Raw genomic sequence first — 15,936 nt, 5'->3', positions numbered from 1 at the left:
GAAGATAACAACAAACAATGTGCTATAGGGGAGTCAGATCAGTCACAACAAAGGTAGGGACGGACACAAGGAAGCCTTTCTGGAAAAAAAATAGTTTGGTTCGGCTTTATGGCAGAAAATTGGTCAGATCAGGTCTCTTTGGAAGGCAATTACTAACAATGTATTTTGTCATGTTGTTTGGTGGATTTTTGGATCAGAGCTGGCCGCAAAAGCAATACAGTACAATTTGAATTTTACCTTTAAAGTATGTATAATGGAATTAGACAAAACAATAGCTTGGAAGCTTCTCATTTTTATTTTGGACATTAGCGATTTGCATATCAAAGTTTAGCAAAGTTAAACTCTATTCCCACAAGGAAAGCCACTTATCATGATTATTCCAACCTAACCCTAACCGTACCCCTAACCCTAAACCACTCAAATGAATTGTTGATTTTGCCATTATAAATTGCTGGTACAACCAGACCCAAATAGAAGGACGTATAGTAATCATTACTTAAAGGTTCAAGTTTTAGTGGCATCTAGTGGTGAGGGTTGCAAATTGCAACCAGCAACTCACAATGCATTCACGTGCTCTCGGATGGTCCTATTATAAAGTCGTTCTTCGGACTTCAGTGTGTGTTGTGCTCTTAAGTCAGAGCTTCTGTATACTTCTTTATGTCTGATGTACACTTTATTTCTCTTTTTGCAATAAAGATTTAAGGAGGAAAAATATATTCTGATTATTCCAACACCACATGAATGCACCATCAGTCACCTCTCACCTCTCCCTTTCCAAGCGCGCAGGAGAAGCTAAGGTGGCCGACACACTCTGTCACCTCTTGTGCTAAATAATATGTGTGGGCCTCCATTTCTCCAAATTTATTAGTATTTTTTTTCTGATCAAAGTTTAACTGAGCTCCATTTCTTAAGCATCACCTTTTTCTCCAAATGATCTAACTTTTTCAAATATCTTACATTGGAACAAAGCCAACTCTATATTAACTTTGCTTATTTGAGTTGGGAGCAGCAGAGCGACACTTGTGAGTCCCAGGCTCCCAGGAGCAATCTGTCTCTTATTATCACTCTGTATTCATAATATGCAAATGAGTAGATGCTTTTATCTAAAGTACCTTATAATATTTTAAAGAGCCAATCATCTACAAGATAGATGTGTTTGTAGATTTTAATAGATCATGTAGTACTTGGCTGAAACATATGTACTGTACCTTAAATAAGATCTAATATGTTGCCTGTAATGCTCCATTCTAATTGGTCAATACCTGTGGTTACAGTAAATGTTGGGCAAGCTTGTATTTGTGTTTTTATTTTTTACATCACACTTCTCTTTTGTTAATTTTAACTATACTTCATCTATCTAAGTTGAGTAGCTTTTGAATCAATTTGACAATAAAAATGAGCATCATTAAAGTAAAGGTTATAAGGTGAAGGCAATTCACTACATATTTGAATCAAAGTCTTTATCTATCAATGTTAGAGCCTTGGTCTACGTAACGTATTTAGCTGCAAATAGAGCTGGAGAAGTTTTAAAAGTTTAAAGTGTTACTGCAAAGTCAAGTGACATCTTTTTTATTTAAAGCAACTACAAGTAGCCACAAAGAACTCATTTCAAATCCTGCATTTCTCTCTATCTGTTCTCTTTGCTGATCCTGCCCTAGTACCAGCCATAGACACAAAATCAAAAATAAAATTCAAGCGTCTCCTGCTTCCTTTTACATATTAACTTGTCTTGGAAAATGTAAACATAGGCTTGTCCAGTCTGCATACCTTAAATTGTCTTGTCTGCTTTCAAGAGGAATCCGACCTGGTGACAGGCCTTTAGAATACAGAAATAGTCAGTCTTGATGCTGATGGTCTCGTTTAGGTCATATAGAGGATCAGTATTATTGAGACTGTTTCATAACCAATTAAACACTCCTTGTATGGAGTTAAATTAGCCCCAAATCATACATTTGTTTCAAAGGGCTTTACAATCTGTAATGTATAAAACGCACTTTTTCCTTAGACCGTTGGTATGGAAATGGAAAACCCCCCGTCTTGTTCCTACTACTACCCACCCATCCCCCAAAAGAACAATAAGACATAACCATAGGGCTATCAGGAGAAAGAAAACTTAGGAAGAGCCAGTAACACAGGGCCAATATGACCCATGGATGGTCAGAGAGTTGTAATGGTTTCATGCCTGTGTCTTTAAGCAGATCATATATATGTAATTTGTTGAGTGTAACATCAACCAAGGGATCACACCAACCTGAGTGCCAAACACATAAAAGTCAGCCATCTGTCGTTGTGCATTCACATGGAAAAAAAATCATGGACACATTTCTAAAATAGAGCTGTTGTACAACTGACTGCACAAACAGATTCAAAAAGAATTCAGGCAGAAGTTTTTACACACTCCTGGAAAGAGAAAAGATGGTAGGGTTTCTTGTTCAGTGGTAAGTAACCAGGCAATTTTTGGGAATTAAACAATTTTTTGGAATTAAAAATAATAAAATCCAAAGAAGAAGTGGTTTTGATCAGGCTGATAAATTATCTTCAAGGGGACCAGGCATATGTATGTATATGTCCTGCATGTTTTGTCTACTTCCATTCCTTCCCCAGTGTCAAGGTACATAAATACAGTATCTAGTATATTTCAGGAAACGCAATACCTGGCCACATTTCAATATTCACAGACCACTGGCTCTCTGGTGCAGTCTGGTGTACCAATCATTGACATTGCTAGTGGCAATATTTTTCATTGTTTTTCTTCCTACATCACAGATGTTCTTATTCAAAGCAGCACAGTTGGTTTGTTTCTCGTGAGAAAGGTTCTATCACATAAAGATAACTATAAAACAAACCCTCTATACAGGCAAAAATGACCCAGTTAGGGGTGTAATACATCATTTTCACCACATAGGACATTAGTGCCTTGCACCTGTTTGCTGGGAGTGACACTCCTAATTGCATAACTATTGAGAAGTGCAGGGTAACATTAACATTAAGAGATTTTTCGAATTAAACTGACCTTTCAGTAGTCACAGCGCATGATGAGGGACGGACAAATTGTCTGTTAAACCATCTAATGCAGATGCATGGTAAGGACACTCAGAAATTAGTGAGAGGTTAGTTTGCGCTGCAGGATGCTCTTTCAGATGGGGATCAATTGTTAAAGCAACGAGCGGGCCCTTTGCTTAGTTGAGCAGCATTCTAATAACGATTTGTCTTATTAAGATGCTACTGCCACGATTTCAAACGCTTCCCCTCTGCATTGCTATGGAGACAGAGTTCTAAGTGGGATTATACGAATATGGTGATTGGTGGCTGCTCATCGATGCAGTCAGCCATTCTGCCTTGATGTCTTCTTTGCTCTTGCTTTCCTCTTCCTTCTCTCCTCCCCTGTTTTTTATTCGGTCTTAGGTCTCCTGGGCATCCTTTTTTCTGCCTTCACTATCCCTTTCTGTGTTTAATGTTCTCTGTCTGTATCTTCCTCTCCTCCAACTTCAGTCAATCCCCTGCTGTGTCGCTCCAATCTATCTTCCTCTCTCTCTGAACCTTGTCCCTTCTATTTTTTTTCCCACTGTTCACCCTCTCTTCTCTCTGTCTTTTTCCCTTTCTGTCTCAGATGGGAGTCTGTATTCTGCTATGTCGTCAGTGGCAGGTCACTCCGGCTCGATCCGGCGTACGTTTGGCTCCCAGAAACTCCTGAAGACGGAGAACATTTGGCTGCTGAGTGAGTAGGAGGAGGGGAGTAAAGCAGAAACCTTACAGGTTTAGACTAATACATATGGAGATGGTGGGTGGTACTCTCTCTAAATCACCCACAATCATTCCCATCGGGAAAATAACATGTAGGTGTATTCACTGTCAGTGTATGGTTTAGGTCACGTTATTTAGTGGTACAATGCCAATCAAGAACTATATTTACACCCAATTCTCACATCTCATCACCAGATCCACAATTTGCCGGTGCAGCAATCATCCCGTCTTCACAAAAGTTCAAGGAGGAGATCTATTTCTTCTTCAGTGAGCTCAACAAGACAGCCAGAGTGGACGAGGAACCTTACAGGGCCCGCATTGGCCGAATCTGCACGGTAAATATCCCACTATATGCCTGTGTTTGGGAAAATGCGGGTAAATCCAGGTCTTTGCATGAGTTTAAAGTGATGTTTCCCAACATTGTTCTGCTCTTGCAAGCCTCTTAATGCTGGCTGAATCTGCACAGTAAAAATCCCACTTTTATGCTTGTGTTTAGGGAATTGTGGATAAATCCAGGTCTTTGCATGAGTTTAAAGTGGTATTTCCCAACATTTTTCTAGTCTTGCAAGTCTAATCACATTGCATTTATCGTAAGAGTGCTTTGCACTTCTCAGATTGTGTCATTGGAATAAGCTTAAGAGGCAGAAGATTCTGTACAAATGTTGTTTTGAAAGGAAACCACTGGTTATAAGTGAATTGCTGATAAAATGAACTAAAGGACTGAATGCTTCAAAGTTGAAACAAATCCCAAATGTGCTGAGTGAAGATGCAACTTAATCCAAGGTGATATAGTACTACTACTGTCATTTGGAGTTTATTTTCTAAAAATACATGCACGAAATACATGCAGAGTTGTAGCAAATTTGCCTTTCAATCAGTGATGTTAAAGCAGGGACACATCCAATTGCAAGCCAGTGTGCACTGTTGAACGCCGGCTTTGAGGTGTGCCGACTTTCAGATGTGTTACCCAATCAGCAGCAACATACATAGGCCTATAAACCCTGCCCCGACATTTCCACATACCCTGTCACTTGATGGGATGTTCTCTGCTATTCTGGATGGCAAGGGCAGTAAGTGTAACATCTAGTGTATTTTATAGTATTAAACACATATTTAAATCGATTTAATCAGGCATTCTTATAAAAGAATGCAGACAATGGCCATCTCAGCTGCCGTAGTTGCTATGCTTGTTTAACACTGCACTACTCAATTCACCATTGTTCCCGTTTAAATAAACATTTTGCTACGTTTTATTGGAGCTGAACAATCAGATGTCAATGGCAATACACCTGACGCCATGTGAGATTCATAATCCTTGAAAATAAATCTCAGACACAAAAATCCAAAAATACATGATAAGAGCAGAAAATGTATGTTAATAATGTTTTGTACAATGGTTAGCCTGTCTAGCTCAGGTATTTGTGGAGGAATAGCTGTCTCCATCTGCCTACAGTCTTTATGCTAAGCTAGGCTACACACATCTTGGACAAATCTATGTACTGAATGCTCAGAGTTTGACCAAGCAGAATCTTTCCACACCCAAAATGAGTATTGCTATAAGGGAGGTAAAGGGAGTCCTGGTGTTCTTTTTCAGGGGGCAGTGTCACATTCTGTCTGGAAACAAAAAGTAAAATTCTAAATCAATTTGGCATCTTGGCTGCCGTATTATGACTTTGTTGTCACATACTGTTTATGTTATTTCCAGGTGGATGAAGGGGGCATCAAAGCCTTGCTGGAGAACTCATGGACCACCTTCATGAAGGCCCGGGTGATGTGCGGTGCAGGAAACACTCAGCAGCAGTACAACAACATGAAGCAGGCGGTGGTGCTTACAGCGCAGGACAAAAGGGCCGGGGTCATGTACGGCCTATTTTCCAATGCATGGTGAGCTGGAACATATCATAAACACTTCAGTTTAATTGGCTTAAGAGGAATTACACTGTATATTTTATATTTCTGTTATTTCAAAGATTTCAGGGATATAAAACGAAGAAAGAACAAAGTTTTGTTGTGTTGCATGAAGCTGGAATTATGCTTTTCCAATGGTTTTTGTAAATGTCTCCTCGTCAGAGAAGGGTGTTATGGGTAACTATAGGTTGCAGAGGCTAGCAGAGAAGTCAATGTGTTGATTGCTTGATTCAACTCATGTCAGGGAGAGACCAAAACAAACATAAACGTGAAGTAACAGCTTTACATTTTCCCAGACAATAACTTAGTGGCTATTAGTTGTATTGCTTCTTTAGTTATGGTGTCTTCAAACATTTTGACACAGTATGGTGAAATAACAACACTCCCTCATACCTAAATGACAGAATTGGTTGATTTCCAATGACTCCCAAAAGCTGCTTTTCGACCAAAAAAACTATTCCCCCGGAACTAGGAACCTTTGGAGGAAGTCACTGTTTTTCCACCGGAGGGACCAGGGTCTAAATATAGTTCTGGGGTCTTCATTTTACCCCCCAAAAAGTCACTGCTCAGGAGGTAGTACTTTCTGAAAGTACTGGTACTTTGGGGGGCGGGGCTTGCCTTGCAGTGAAATAAATCACAATCAACAGTCAAATAGCACACAGGTCTCGCCGATGTCCGCCTGAGATCGTATGTTGGCATTAAATATATTGGAAGTAGCAGCCAGCGTGCAGCGGTGTGTTTACGCTAAATACTGGGTCCGGAGTTGTTGTTTTAAGTTTCAGTCAGGAGGTTTTTACACAGAGACGAAGTCGGTGTCCTCCTCTCCGAAACAAGCGGAACAGCTGATTACAGCAGGTAATTAAGCTCGTTAAACATCACGTTCCTCCGATGCTAAGGCGACACGGTCCTACAGCTGATCTGCAGCTCTTGTCGCTGGAAATGTTTTAATAACCTTCCAAACTGTCGCGATTTTATTTTTGTGTTGCTTTCTCTCTGTGCTGGAGTTATTTGAAGAACTTGATGGGTTTATCCAGTTTGTTATTAAATGTGTAACAAACTTTATCGTGTGTCTCTTCATTATAGCTCCCACACAAAAAAAAATGCTTTAATGGTCAAGCAAAGCCTATAGTTTTTCATTATATTCCAGTCACATCTCTTGCTCATGGATAGTGGTTACAAATAATGATGCCTGTGCATCCCTTTGTATGGCTTACAGCCTATATCAGCTGGTTAATTTGCTTAATCTTCGCAGGTCTTTAGACCATGGTGGAAACGCACACAACAGTGGGCTGAAGGAACCTTCACGCAGCATGTTAAAGCTGTATCGCCCAGTTTACGACTACAGCTGCTTTTATCTGGATCAAACCGACATAACGTGCAAATAAACATCACTTTGTGTCATGGTGATACCAAAGTGATACTTTTAACAGAATAATCACAATTGTGGCCAAATAAGTGTTTGCAGTTTATAGCTTAACCAGGCATGACATTTACGTGATTATAAGCAATAACAGAACCCCGTTGTTGCTGATGGAATATGTGTTTGGTTGACGTATATGTCTAATATCCTTGTCTATATATGGAAAAAGGAATGTTGCCTATAATGAACATGACTTACTGCTGTGTAAAATAAAGAAAATTATCCCATTAAATGGCCAAAAAAATCCATTTAATGCGGTATTCCACTTGCCATAAAGTGATTGCAGCCTCTACTTATTGCCTGGAAGGTAGATTTAGCCTCTGAATGACTTGATTTCATTCAGAAGAGTTATATTTGACAGTTTTTAAAACCGAAATTGCCCCCTTTTTATTTCATATGTTATAACATTATATTTTTTAATGACATACTGACCACCAAACCAAAAATGTCCCGGTTTTCATTTCAGAAATCACCTTCCTCTAGTCTCTTGGGTTCACAGCCTAAAAATAAACATAAATATGGGTCATAATAAGCAGCTTGCACAGATGACCTATACACCTATTTTTCTGCTGAGGACAGGCTGTGTAATCACATGCTGTCACTGTCAATAACATCACCCATACAAACCATACTTATTGCCTTTGGACATTACACACCTTTTACACAATAGACCTGGATGTTGCCTGAACCTATGTCAAAACACACCTCTATTATTCTTGAATGAGCAAGTACCTGCAACTGTTTTACTTTGACTTAATCTGTTTTGATGAAATTCTTTTTTTATGCAGATGCTGTGTTGTAAACATAACCTAATATAAAAGAAGTTGAGGATGTATGATGTATGTAGTATTATGGAGTTCAAAGAAGTAAATTCCTAAGGTTGTAAATTACTTTACAGTATAACCATAGAGGAGAGCAACATAATCCAGCGTTCAATATTGACTTAAGTCAGACTTAATGCTGACTTATATTCAGAAAATATGTTTGGTCTATCAGGTTCCGTGAAAACAAAACATGCAAATAATACAATGAAACAAACTGATAACACAATAAAAGAATAACACAGTAACTGACACTTGTCCACCCACACAGCAGTACATACCACATACCAGCAGCACATCCACACACACACACACAAGTTTCTTCATTATATCATATTTTGAAAAAAAAGGTGTTTTATCAGTGTTGGTTCCTCTTTCATTAAACTGTAATAACATTTTCCTGTGAATAAGAATCTGATGAATAATTGTTCACAAAGTTTGCGATATTCCAGCAATATCAGCTGTCATACATCTGATGATACAGAACAGATTGTGGTGTAATTTTCTCCAAGACGTTGTCAATATATTTCTCAAGTTGTTCAAAATACTGACTCACATTTTTAACAACTATGAAGTTGCAGTACACACATGCAATTAGTTTTTCAGCAATATCAGCTGAGGTATACACTTGTATTGCAAGTTTACAAGTCATGGTACGACCTCACATACAAGTATAACTAATTTTGGCAGATTCTCATATCGTGAGTTGTGAAGTTGTGTTGGTTTTTTCACTGCAGAAAAAGAGAAACATCTGAATGCAGGAGGGGCTAACATTAATGGCCCTCTGCCATACAAAAAGCTTAAAACAAATTTCATTTACAGTTCCAGTTTCTGTCATAATCTAAAATAAATAAACATATACATCACAACAAACAAACACTGAAAAAGTTACATTCTGAGTCGTCTTTCACTATGTGTGGAGGTGCATAGCAGTAAGTTAAATGCACTTCCAATGAAGGTTGAAGCCAAGGTTGAATTTCTGCTGGAAGCAACTGTGACTAATTCAATAATTCAATTTTATTTTTATAGCGTCTAAAAGTAAAAAGAATACAACAGTTGTCCCAAAATGAAATCTCTTAATTTAACTGGCCACAAATGTTTAGACCTATTTAACTGGTGAGAAGGGATAACAGGTAGACACTGATTCGCTCTAGGGGGTCCACTGCTCAAGAACAAGTCAGGTATTATAGACATTTACTTTTTAGGGCCCTCAGTTGGCTGAGAATTTCTAGCTTTGCCCCTACATGTCCCCCATAACCACTTGCCCTGATTTTATTGTGGATGTAATTACATTTCTCTCTCCCTTTCTTCAGGGGAAGAACAGTGATCTGTGCATACTCCATCGAAGATATTGACCAGGCTTTCTCCACATCTAAACTGAAGGGCTACAGCAGTCCATTCGTTGGCAGTCGCCCTGGGATGGTAAGAAAAATCAACACAATTTTTCTTTTTTTTTTCTTTTCTTTTTTGTCAGACAAATCTAAAAAAACAGCACTGAGAAAGAAAATTACAATTGCATGAGTCAGCCTTTATTTCAGTGGTGAAAAGACTGAAGTGCTATTTTTGAAAGGCATGAGTTAATAAAAGATAAGCTATTTTGAACTCTGTGTCCAAGGGCATTATGTTTATTCAAGAGCCCAGCCTGGTCTGAATCGATTACATCACTTCTCTCAGTGTGTCCGCAAAAACTCGACAGTAGGAGGAGGAGGTCACAACGACATCAAGAACCTCGGGGTTATCAGATACCACCCAGAAATTGAGGATGTGATCCGGCCTGTTGGTGTGGCTCCACTCGACCTTCCGACAGATGACCAAATCACGCACACTGTGGCAGACATTGTCCTGGCGGTCAACGATGAGCACTACAGTGTCCTGTACCTTGGAACAGGTGTGCATGCACGTATTTGTGTGTGTGTTAAAGATTCAGCTGTTTGTTATGTTAATGGTAAACATTTTTTATTTAGCACAAGCGGACTTTTTCTGTTTTATGCTTTCATACAAGTGGGCGGATTTCAGTTTTGTATTAGCTGGATTTATAGCTGACACAAAGATTAATGCGAATCCTGCAGCAAAGGTTTTGATTTATAGTTCAGCATTGTTTTCACCTGTTGATAGCACCACCTTTACACTTGATGAACATATTGTATCTGATCAGATAGTATCATGCTTTAATTATATTCCTACATCATTCACATTGTGATATAGAGTGATGGTGGGAAGGTTCGGCCTGTGTCGTGGGACTATTCCATGCAGTTGCCGTAATTATGTTCTGTTATTGACTGATAGAGTGCAGGGATTGTGGTGAACAGGTCTGCAGTGTCTTTGCTAGATGTGCATTACAGAAAGGTAGCAGATAACTGAGCCTTGCCTCATGTACTGTAGGCAAATATAAAAGCGGCCCTAGCTGATCAACTACCTTTCTTGCTGTCTTCATGTGGCATCTCTGTAGCTCTGTAGCGCTTACATTTTTGGGCAGTGGACGTCAGCTACAGTGTAGCCTGAAACAGCTACGTATATCAACCTTCACTCATTTAAATCTTAACTGAAAACAAACTCTAACCTTAACTTGAGCCCTGTTTTAAAGGTCAGGTGTTGGAAGGGTCCATGTTAAAGCTGCAATTATTATATTTTTGATGTTAGAGGGCAGAAGAACTCCAAAACAGCTGGCAGACATAAAGCCATGATATGTTAATGCCTTTACTTTTTAATTAACAATGACCTGTTAACACGTCATGGAGCATGTCTTTCTTAATCTCTGGTTTGGTCTAAAAAAAACCCCCCAAAAAACAGACCCTAGAACAATGGTCCCCAAGGTCTGGATCAAAACAAATACCTGGCTCCTAGAGGTTTCATTTTCATCCTCAGTAAGTTCCAAACTGTCTGTCTGCTGTTTGGTGCTACGCAGGTAGTATGCAAGTGGTTTATCAGAGCTATTTTGCTTAAAACAGCAGCCTGCTGCTTTTGGAAATGGTGCTGATGAGAGTGGTGGGACTGAACCAGAGATTAATTGTGCTGTAAAAGCAAAACTATGAGCTCAAGAGAGGCTAAAAAGCTTTCTGGAGCTGCAGAAAAGATTTAACATTATTATGATACTAATTTGTCCCTATGAGAATCACTTTAACAATACACATCGGATTCACTGTTAATATACGGATACTGATTGATGCTGCTTTAAATGAGAGCACTGACTGATGGTCTTACTGCTCATGTTACTTGCCCTAATGGACTCCACTGTAATAATGTTGCCTCAGTCAAAGATCTAAGAAAGTATAAAGTTACAACACCAAAAATATATGATAGCCAAAACTGCAAAAACTAACACAAAAAGTTGTCAAAAAATTCTTAAGGCAGGACCCATTTTTTTAAATTGTTTTTAGCTGTAAATTATCTTGCTCACACTGCACCTGCTTTGTTTTGTTGGTTGGTTATTTTGGCTATAACAGTGGATAGAATGGGGGGAAATTCGTCTCTCTGTAACTGTACAACAGTATTTGCACTTATCAGAGGATCTAGTCAGCCATACAACTCAAGGTTCTACCAGTTCAGCAGCACAACACCATGGGCAAGCAGGATAAGAAAAATTTTCAGGCATTTAATTAATGTTCTTACACTGTGCAAAAAACTTATCTTGTACTTGAAAGTTACACTTGACTTCTGAATTCAAGCACAGAATAGTTGAAAAATTAACAAAAGGTCAAAATCTGTTCTATTCAAAATCTATTGAAATGATTCCTGGCCTTCAAATGACTGTTTCTATTTGATCAAAGCAGCGATGCTGAGGCGCTGCTGTTGCCCATAGCAGTTACTCCAAAAATTGCCTTGTGCCTCAGGGAGATTACTATGGCAACCATCACAAGTCATATGCTCATGTGTGTATGAGCTCACGCTGAAGTTTATCGAAAGATGAGTACAATTTCTCAGTCCTGCAGTGGATGTGTGCTTGTCATTCATCAAGCATTTCTGGGTTGGTTCTAATAATATCACATAGAAAACAAAATAGTGTTAAAAGAGAGGATGATGGCCTCTCGCTGTGGGCTTTACTAACTGTGTCAGTAATAGGAGGGTAAGGATGGAAAGCTGTGAACAGCCATGGGTCTCTGTGGTGGCCTAAAAAGAAACTAGAGCAGTTTGAGTCGCACTGGTATCTGAGGCCAGAGGAACAGGTTGCACTGGAGAACTGCTGTTCCACACTGACTGAATGTTTCATTTTACGATAGGCCATCACTACTGAATATTTCTGTTACTGTGAAAAGAAACGTACAAAGCTTGGATCCCCACTTATCCTTTCTGAATTCCAGTTTGATCGCATTCCTTTTTCCCTCCTGCTCAGTATTGCATCACCTTAACTGCAGGGCACCAGCTCTAAATATTCACAGGCTTGTAACAAGTCAAGCTCCTCAATCTGCATGATTAATTACAAACATGCTCTCGTATCTCTCCAAATGATTGCGAGAGGCTCCCTTAATAATCCAATCTTTAGTGAGTGAGACAGACAGACAGTTCTTCATAATGGATAGTTCCATTAGAGCAGTTCAAACCAATGAAAGAGTAGAAGTGGCAAGCCAGAGTCCACCTCTGGACCAGGGGCAGTGAAATCGATGCAGATGCATTTTGGGTAGCCCTAGAACATTAGTCTTCCCTGGTGATGGAAATTCCAATAAATATCTTTCACAAAGCTGTGCTCAGAGACAGAAACCGCATTGTTAATCTTTGTGCAAGGAAAAGCAATGGCTTATACCAGTGCTAGCCTGGAGAGCAAATATCACTGAGCGTTCATACAATAAATATCTTTGAAATGGATGACATCACCCTCAAAGAGGCTCCTTCTGAAGAAGACCAGTTACAGCCTGGATTCACGCCTAATGTGTTTAGTACACTCTAAATTAAATCTGGTGCATTTTTCCTGTTTGGTCCGGTTCCATTTACTGAGCAAGCACACTGAGTCCACCTTAAAAGTTGGGCGGATGTCTCATTTCAGACAAACTCTGGTGCGTGTGTTTGTGGTGAGAAAGCAAAGCAGATCAGCCACAGAATTATGTGACGGTCAATGTGTCATACATACCTAAAACAAATATATTTAGTTGATTAACGTGCTGATTATGGCAGCCACTGTCTTTTTCATTTTGATTCTATTTGCCAGAGTTTCTGTTGCAGCTCTGTGGCTTGGGCGTCATTTATTTCTTTGGTGGCACATTGCACAAAACTACATCATAGACATTAGGTCAACATTATAGGAATCAATTAGAAGTAGTGTTCAGAATGCTTGACATTAATGTTTAAGAATGCCACAAAACTGCTATGAAAAGAAAATGAGAGAAGAATGACATGGTTAAATTTTTGTAACTTACTCCATTTGTTGTTCCATTTATTCCATTTCACCAAAATGTCGAATTTAAGTGCCCCTCGGAATAAATTTAATTTAATTTTGATAATGCTTTATTAAATATAATCGGTGGAGTTGACCATTTGTAGCTCAACGCAGCAGTTTATTTATGAGTGGGTCCCATCTTTTGTCGTTTGCATCTCAGCTGATCAAAGTAAACACACTTTGGCCACTCAGTACCAGCTCAAGTATTCAAGGACTAGACTGTGGGTGCCATGCACAAGGGCATAACTCATCTAATTTCCCCACCTGCACAGGCACACATCTTGTTTATTCTAGTCATAGTCATCTGGCAAAGAGATGTGTTTGGATGCTAAAATAATTCACTTTAAAATGTTGACCTAGACAAAACTGACAGGACAGTGCCATGCAGTTAACAGAGTCCAAATTGGATAAATAGCTAACCTGTCTTAACTAGTCTCTGTGGGACTTCCCGTGTAAGATTCAGGCTGACAGAACGCTGCAGGATTTGACAAAATGGATTTCTCTGTCTTTTGATCAACAGCCAGCAAATGATTAAACAGATTTTATGCATGTAATAACCATCTACTTCAATATCTGTGATCCTGGAAACATGACAGACATATAGGATAGGATATAGGATATTCACTGCAAGCAGTTGCTTTCATTCTCGTAACTGACTCAAGGTATTGTACTGTCTGTTCCTCATGTTTCCTCAAAAAACATTCAGTTATTTTGAAAGCAAAGTGAAGTAAAGTTGTAGTTCTGTTTTTTAACTGATTGTGACCTGATTTCTGGGGATAACACTCACTTTTATAGCATCTTGGTTGTGGTGATATGTCCTTTTTCTGATAAATGTCCTCAAAACATGCTGGGATTTGTTGTCCCAGTTAATGGTTGGTATTTTAAGTCTTTTATTTTGGGTCTTCTCAGTTTCATTGGAGTCTCTTTTGGTCAGAGATTTCTTTAGTCCACCTGATTCTACAGCAGTGGATATAGCTGGAAAAGTGATGTATTTAAACCCCAGAGTTCAATCTAGGGCAGTTTAAGACCTGGTCCAACGGCAGTTTAAACAAATTACATTTATTCATTTAGCTGACACTATTATCCAAAGCTACTAACAACTGCTAAGTACGTCATGTCGCACGCCTCTGGGGTAACTAGGGGTTAAGTGTCTTGCTCAGGGACACATTGGCAGATATGTCACAGTGGAGAATTGAACCTAGGTCTCTCACCCCGAAAGGCATGAGTCTTATCTACTGCACCATCACCCCACCATCAATTAATTCCTTTTTATAGTTGCTGAACTAGAAAGAACAGTAATATTGGCCAAGTCTTTTAAACATTGCCATAAACACACTACTAAGATTACAGCTTACAGCCAGCCAAAATGCATAGGTTTCTTGAGCCTGTTCGAGTCAAAAGAATTAGTCAGTAGTCTGTATTCTTAAACCACAAAATCATTGAAAGACAAACAAAACAAACTACTATAGCTACATTCATGCCACTGATCTACTGAAGCACTTTGTGATATGGTCAGTACTGTTTATATATAAGAATATGTCCAATATGGCTGATGTCTCAGTCTTTGGTGTTTGGCTTGTGGAAAAAAAAAAGAAAAGGTCAAAGTCGACAAGTTGGGAGCATACTTGCCGTTCTTTTAGACATCAAAAATAGAGCAGATGTCAAAATAAGTACACTACAACATCATGTTTTTGTTACTTTTAATTTTAGAATACAGAATAATTCTCCCTTCTGCCATAAACTAATATTCAACAGTTTTCATTAATTAATTTATTTTTTGCCCTTGCCACTTAGAGAGTCTGTATGGGATGGGAAAAAATGATGCAGCAGATTTTACAAAATATATGCCGTTCTACTTTACAACATAAGAAATATCTTCTCTCTGGGATGTCTGAAATTTGCTTGATTATTTCTTTCTCTTAGTACTCTCCATTTCTCTCTCACTCACCAAGGAGGACAAGGCTCGAGCACCTCTCCTTATACACACTGCACAGGGCCAGAAACAGGTTGTGATGAGGAAAAGGGAAAAAGGAGCGGATAAAGGTGTTAAAATCTATCATAAATTGGGAAAAGTATGGGAGAATTGTGACCTCAGGAGGAAACTGGGAAAGGGTAATGAAAAACGGGAGGGTTGGCAAGTATGCTCAGGAGAAACCTTAACGGATGAAATCACTGATTCCCTAAGCCTAACTGCAAGTCAGTTAAGTCTCCTGACAAATCCTAGCTAGAACCAACAGCACTGGACACATTGCAAATCTACAGTCAGTAACTGAAGTTCAACCCAAAGCTGTCTGACTATGAGCGTGTCAGGCCTCCAAAGACTCAGAAAAAAAGCAGCAAAGGAGGTAAGAAAGGTTGTAGACCTTTTGAGAGCCTGAGGAAAACTGGAGCAGTTAGTATCTGAGACTGGTGACTGTTGGAAATGGAACAAACCAAAAAAACAGGCGGCAGTGAAAGATTTCTTTTCTTTTTGTTACTCAGACAGATTGACCACCTGAAGAAGTAAAGCTGCTTGGACCATTTTAGTCATGGAGGCGATACAGCAGAAAGCTCCCCTCAGGGATGGAAGAAATGTCAGAGCCATACACATGTTTCAAGTTGACTTTATGTTTGAGATCAGAAATTATTTCTTTTCACACAGTGTGACATTCAAGGTGGCAATAGCTAAAGGTTAG

At 39.1% G+C, this 15,936-nt stretch overlaps 1 protein-coding gene across 1 annotated transcript in view; it reads left to right on the top strand.

Moving 5' to 3' along the window:
- The window catches only part of si:ch211-113g11.6 (uncharacterized protein LOC559008 homolog), a 50,317-nt gene that overhangs the window by 19,389 nt on the left and 14,992 nt on the right, over positions 1 to 15,936 (top strand). The window contains exons 6-10 of the mRNA XM_038710520.1: positions 3,611 to 3,718; positions 3,940 to 4,079; positions 5,450 to 5,628; positions 9,207 to 9,315; positions 9,568 to 9,781. Of these exons, the coding sequence (XP_038566448.1) occupies positions 3,611 to 3,718; positions 3,940 to 4,079; positions 5,450 to 5,628; positions 9,207 to 9,315; positions 9,568 to 9,781 (750 nt within the window). The remainder of the gene's footprint in view (positions 1 to 3,610; positions 3,719 to 3,939; positions 4,080 to 5,449; positions 5,629 to 9,206; positions 9,316 to 9,567; positions 9,782 to 15,936) is intronic.

This window comes from Micropterus salmoides, unplaced genomic scaffold (genome assembly GCF_014851395.1).
Source record: "Micropterus salmoides isolate LMB-PRFRI ecotype aquatic unplaced genomic scaffold, ASM1485139v1 Ms_hic_scaffold_11, whole genome shotgun sequence".
NCBI classification, from domain to species: domain Eukaryota; kingdom Metazoa; phylum Chordata; class Actinopteri; order Centrarchiformes; family Centrarchidae; genus Micropterus; species Micropterus salmoides.
The sequence above is the reverse complement of the archived record's forward strand: the minus strand, read 5'-3'. Positions and strand labels throughout refer to the sequence as shown.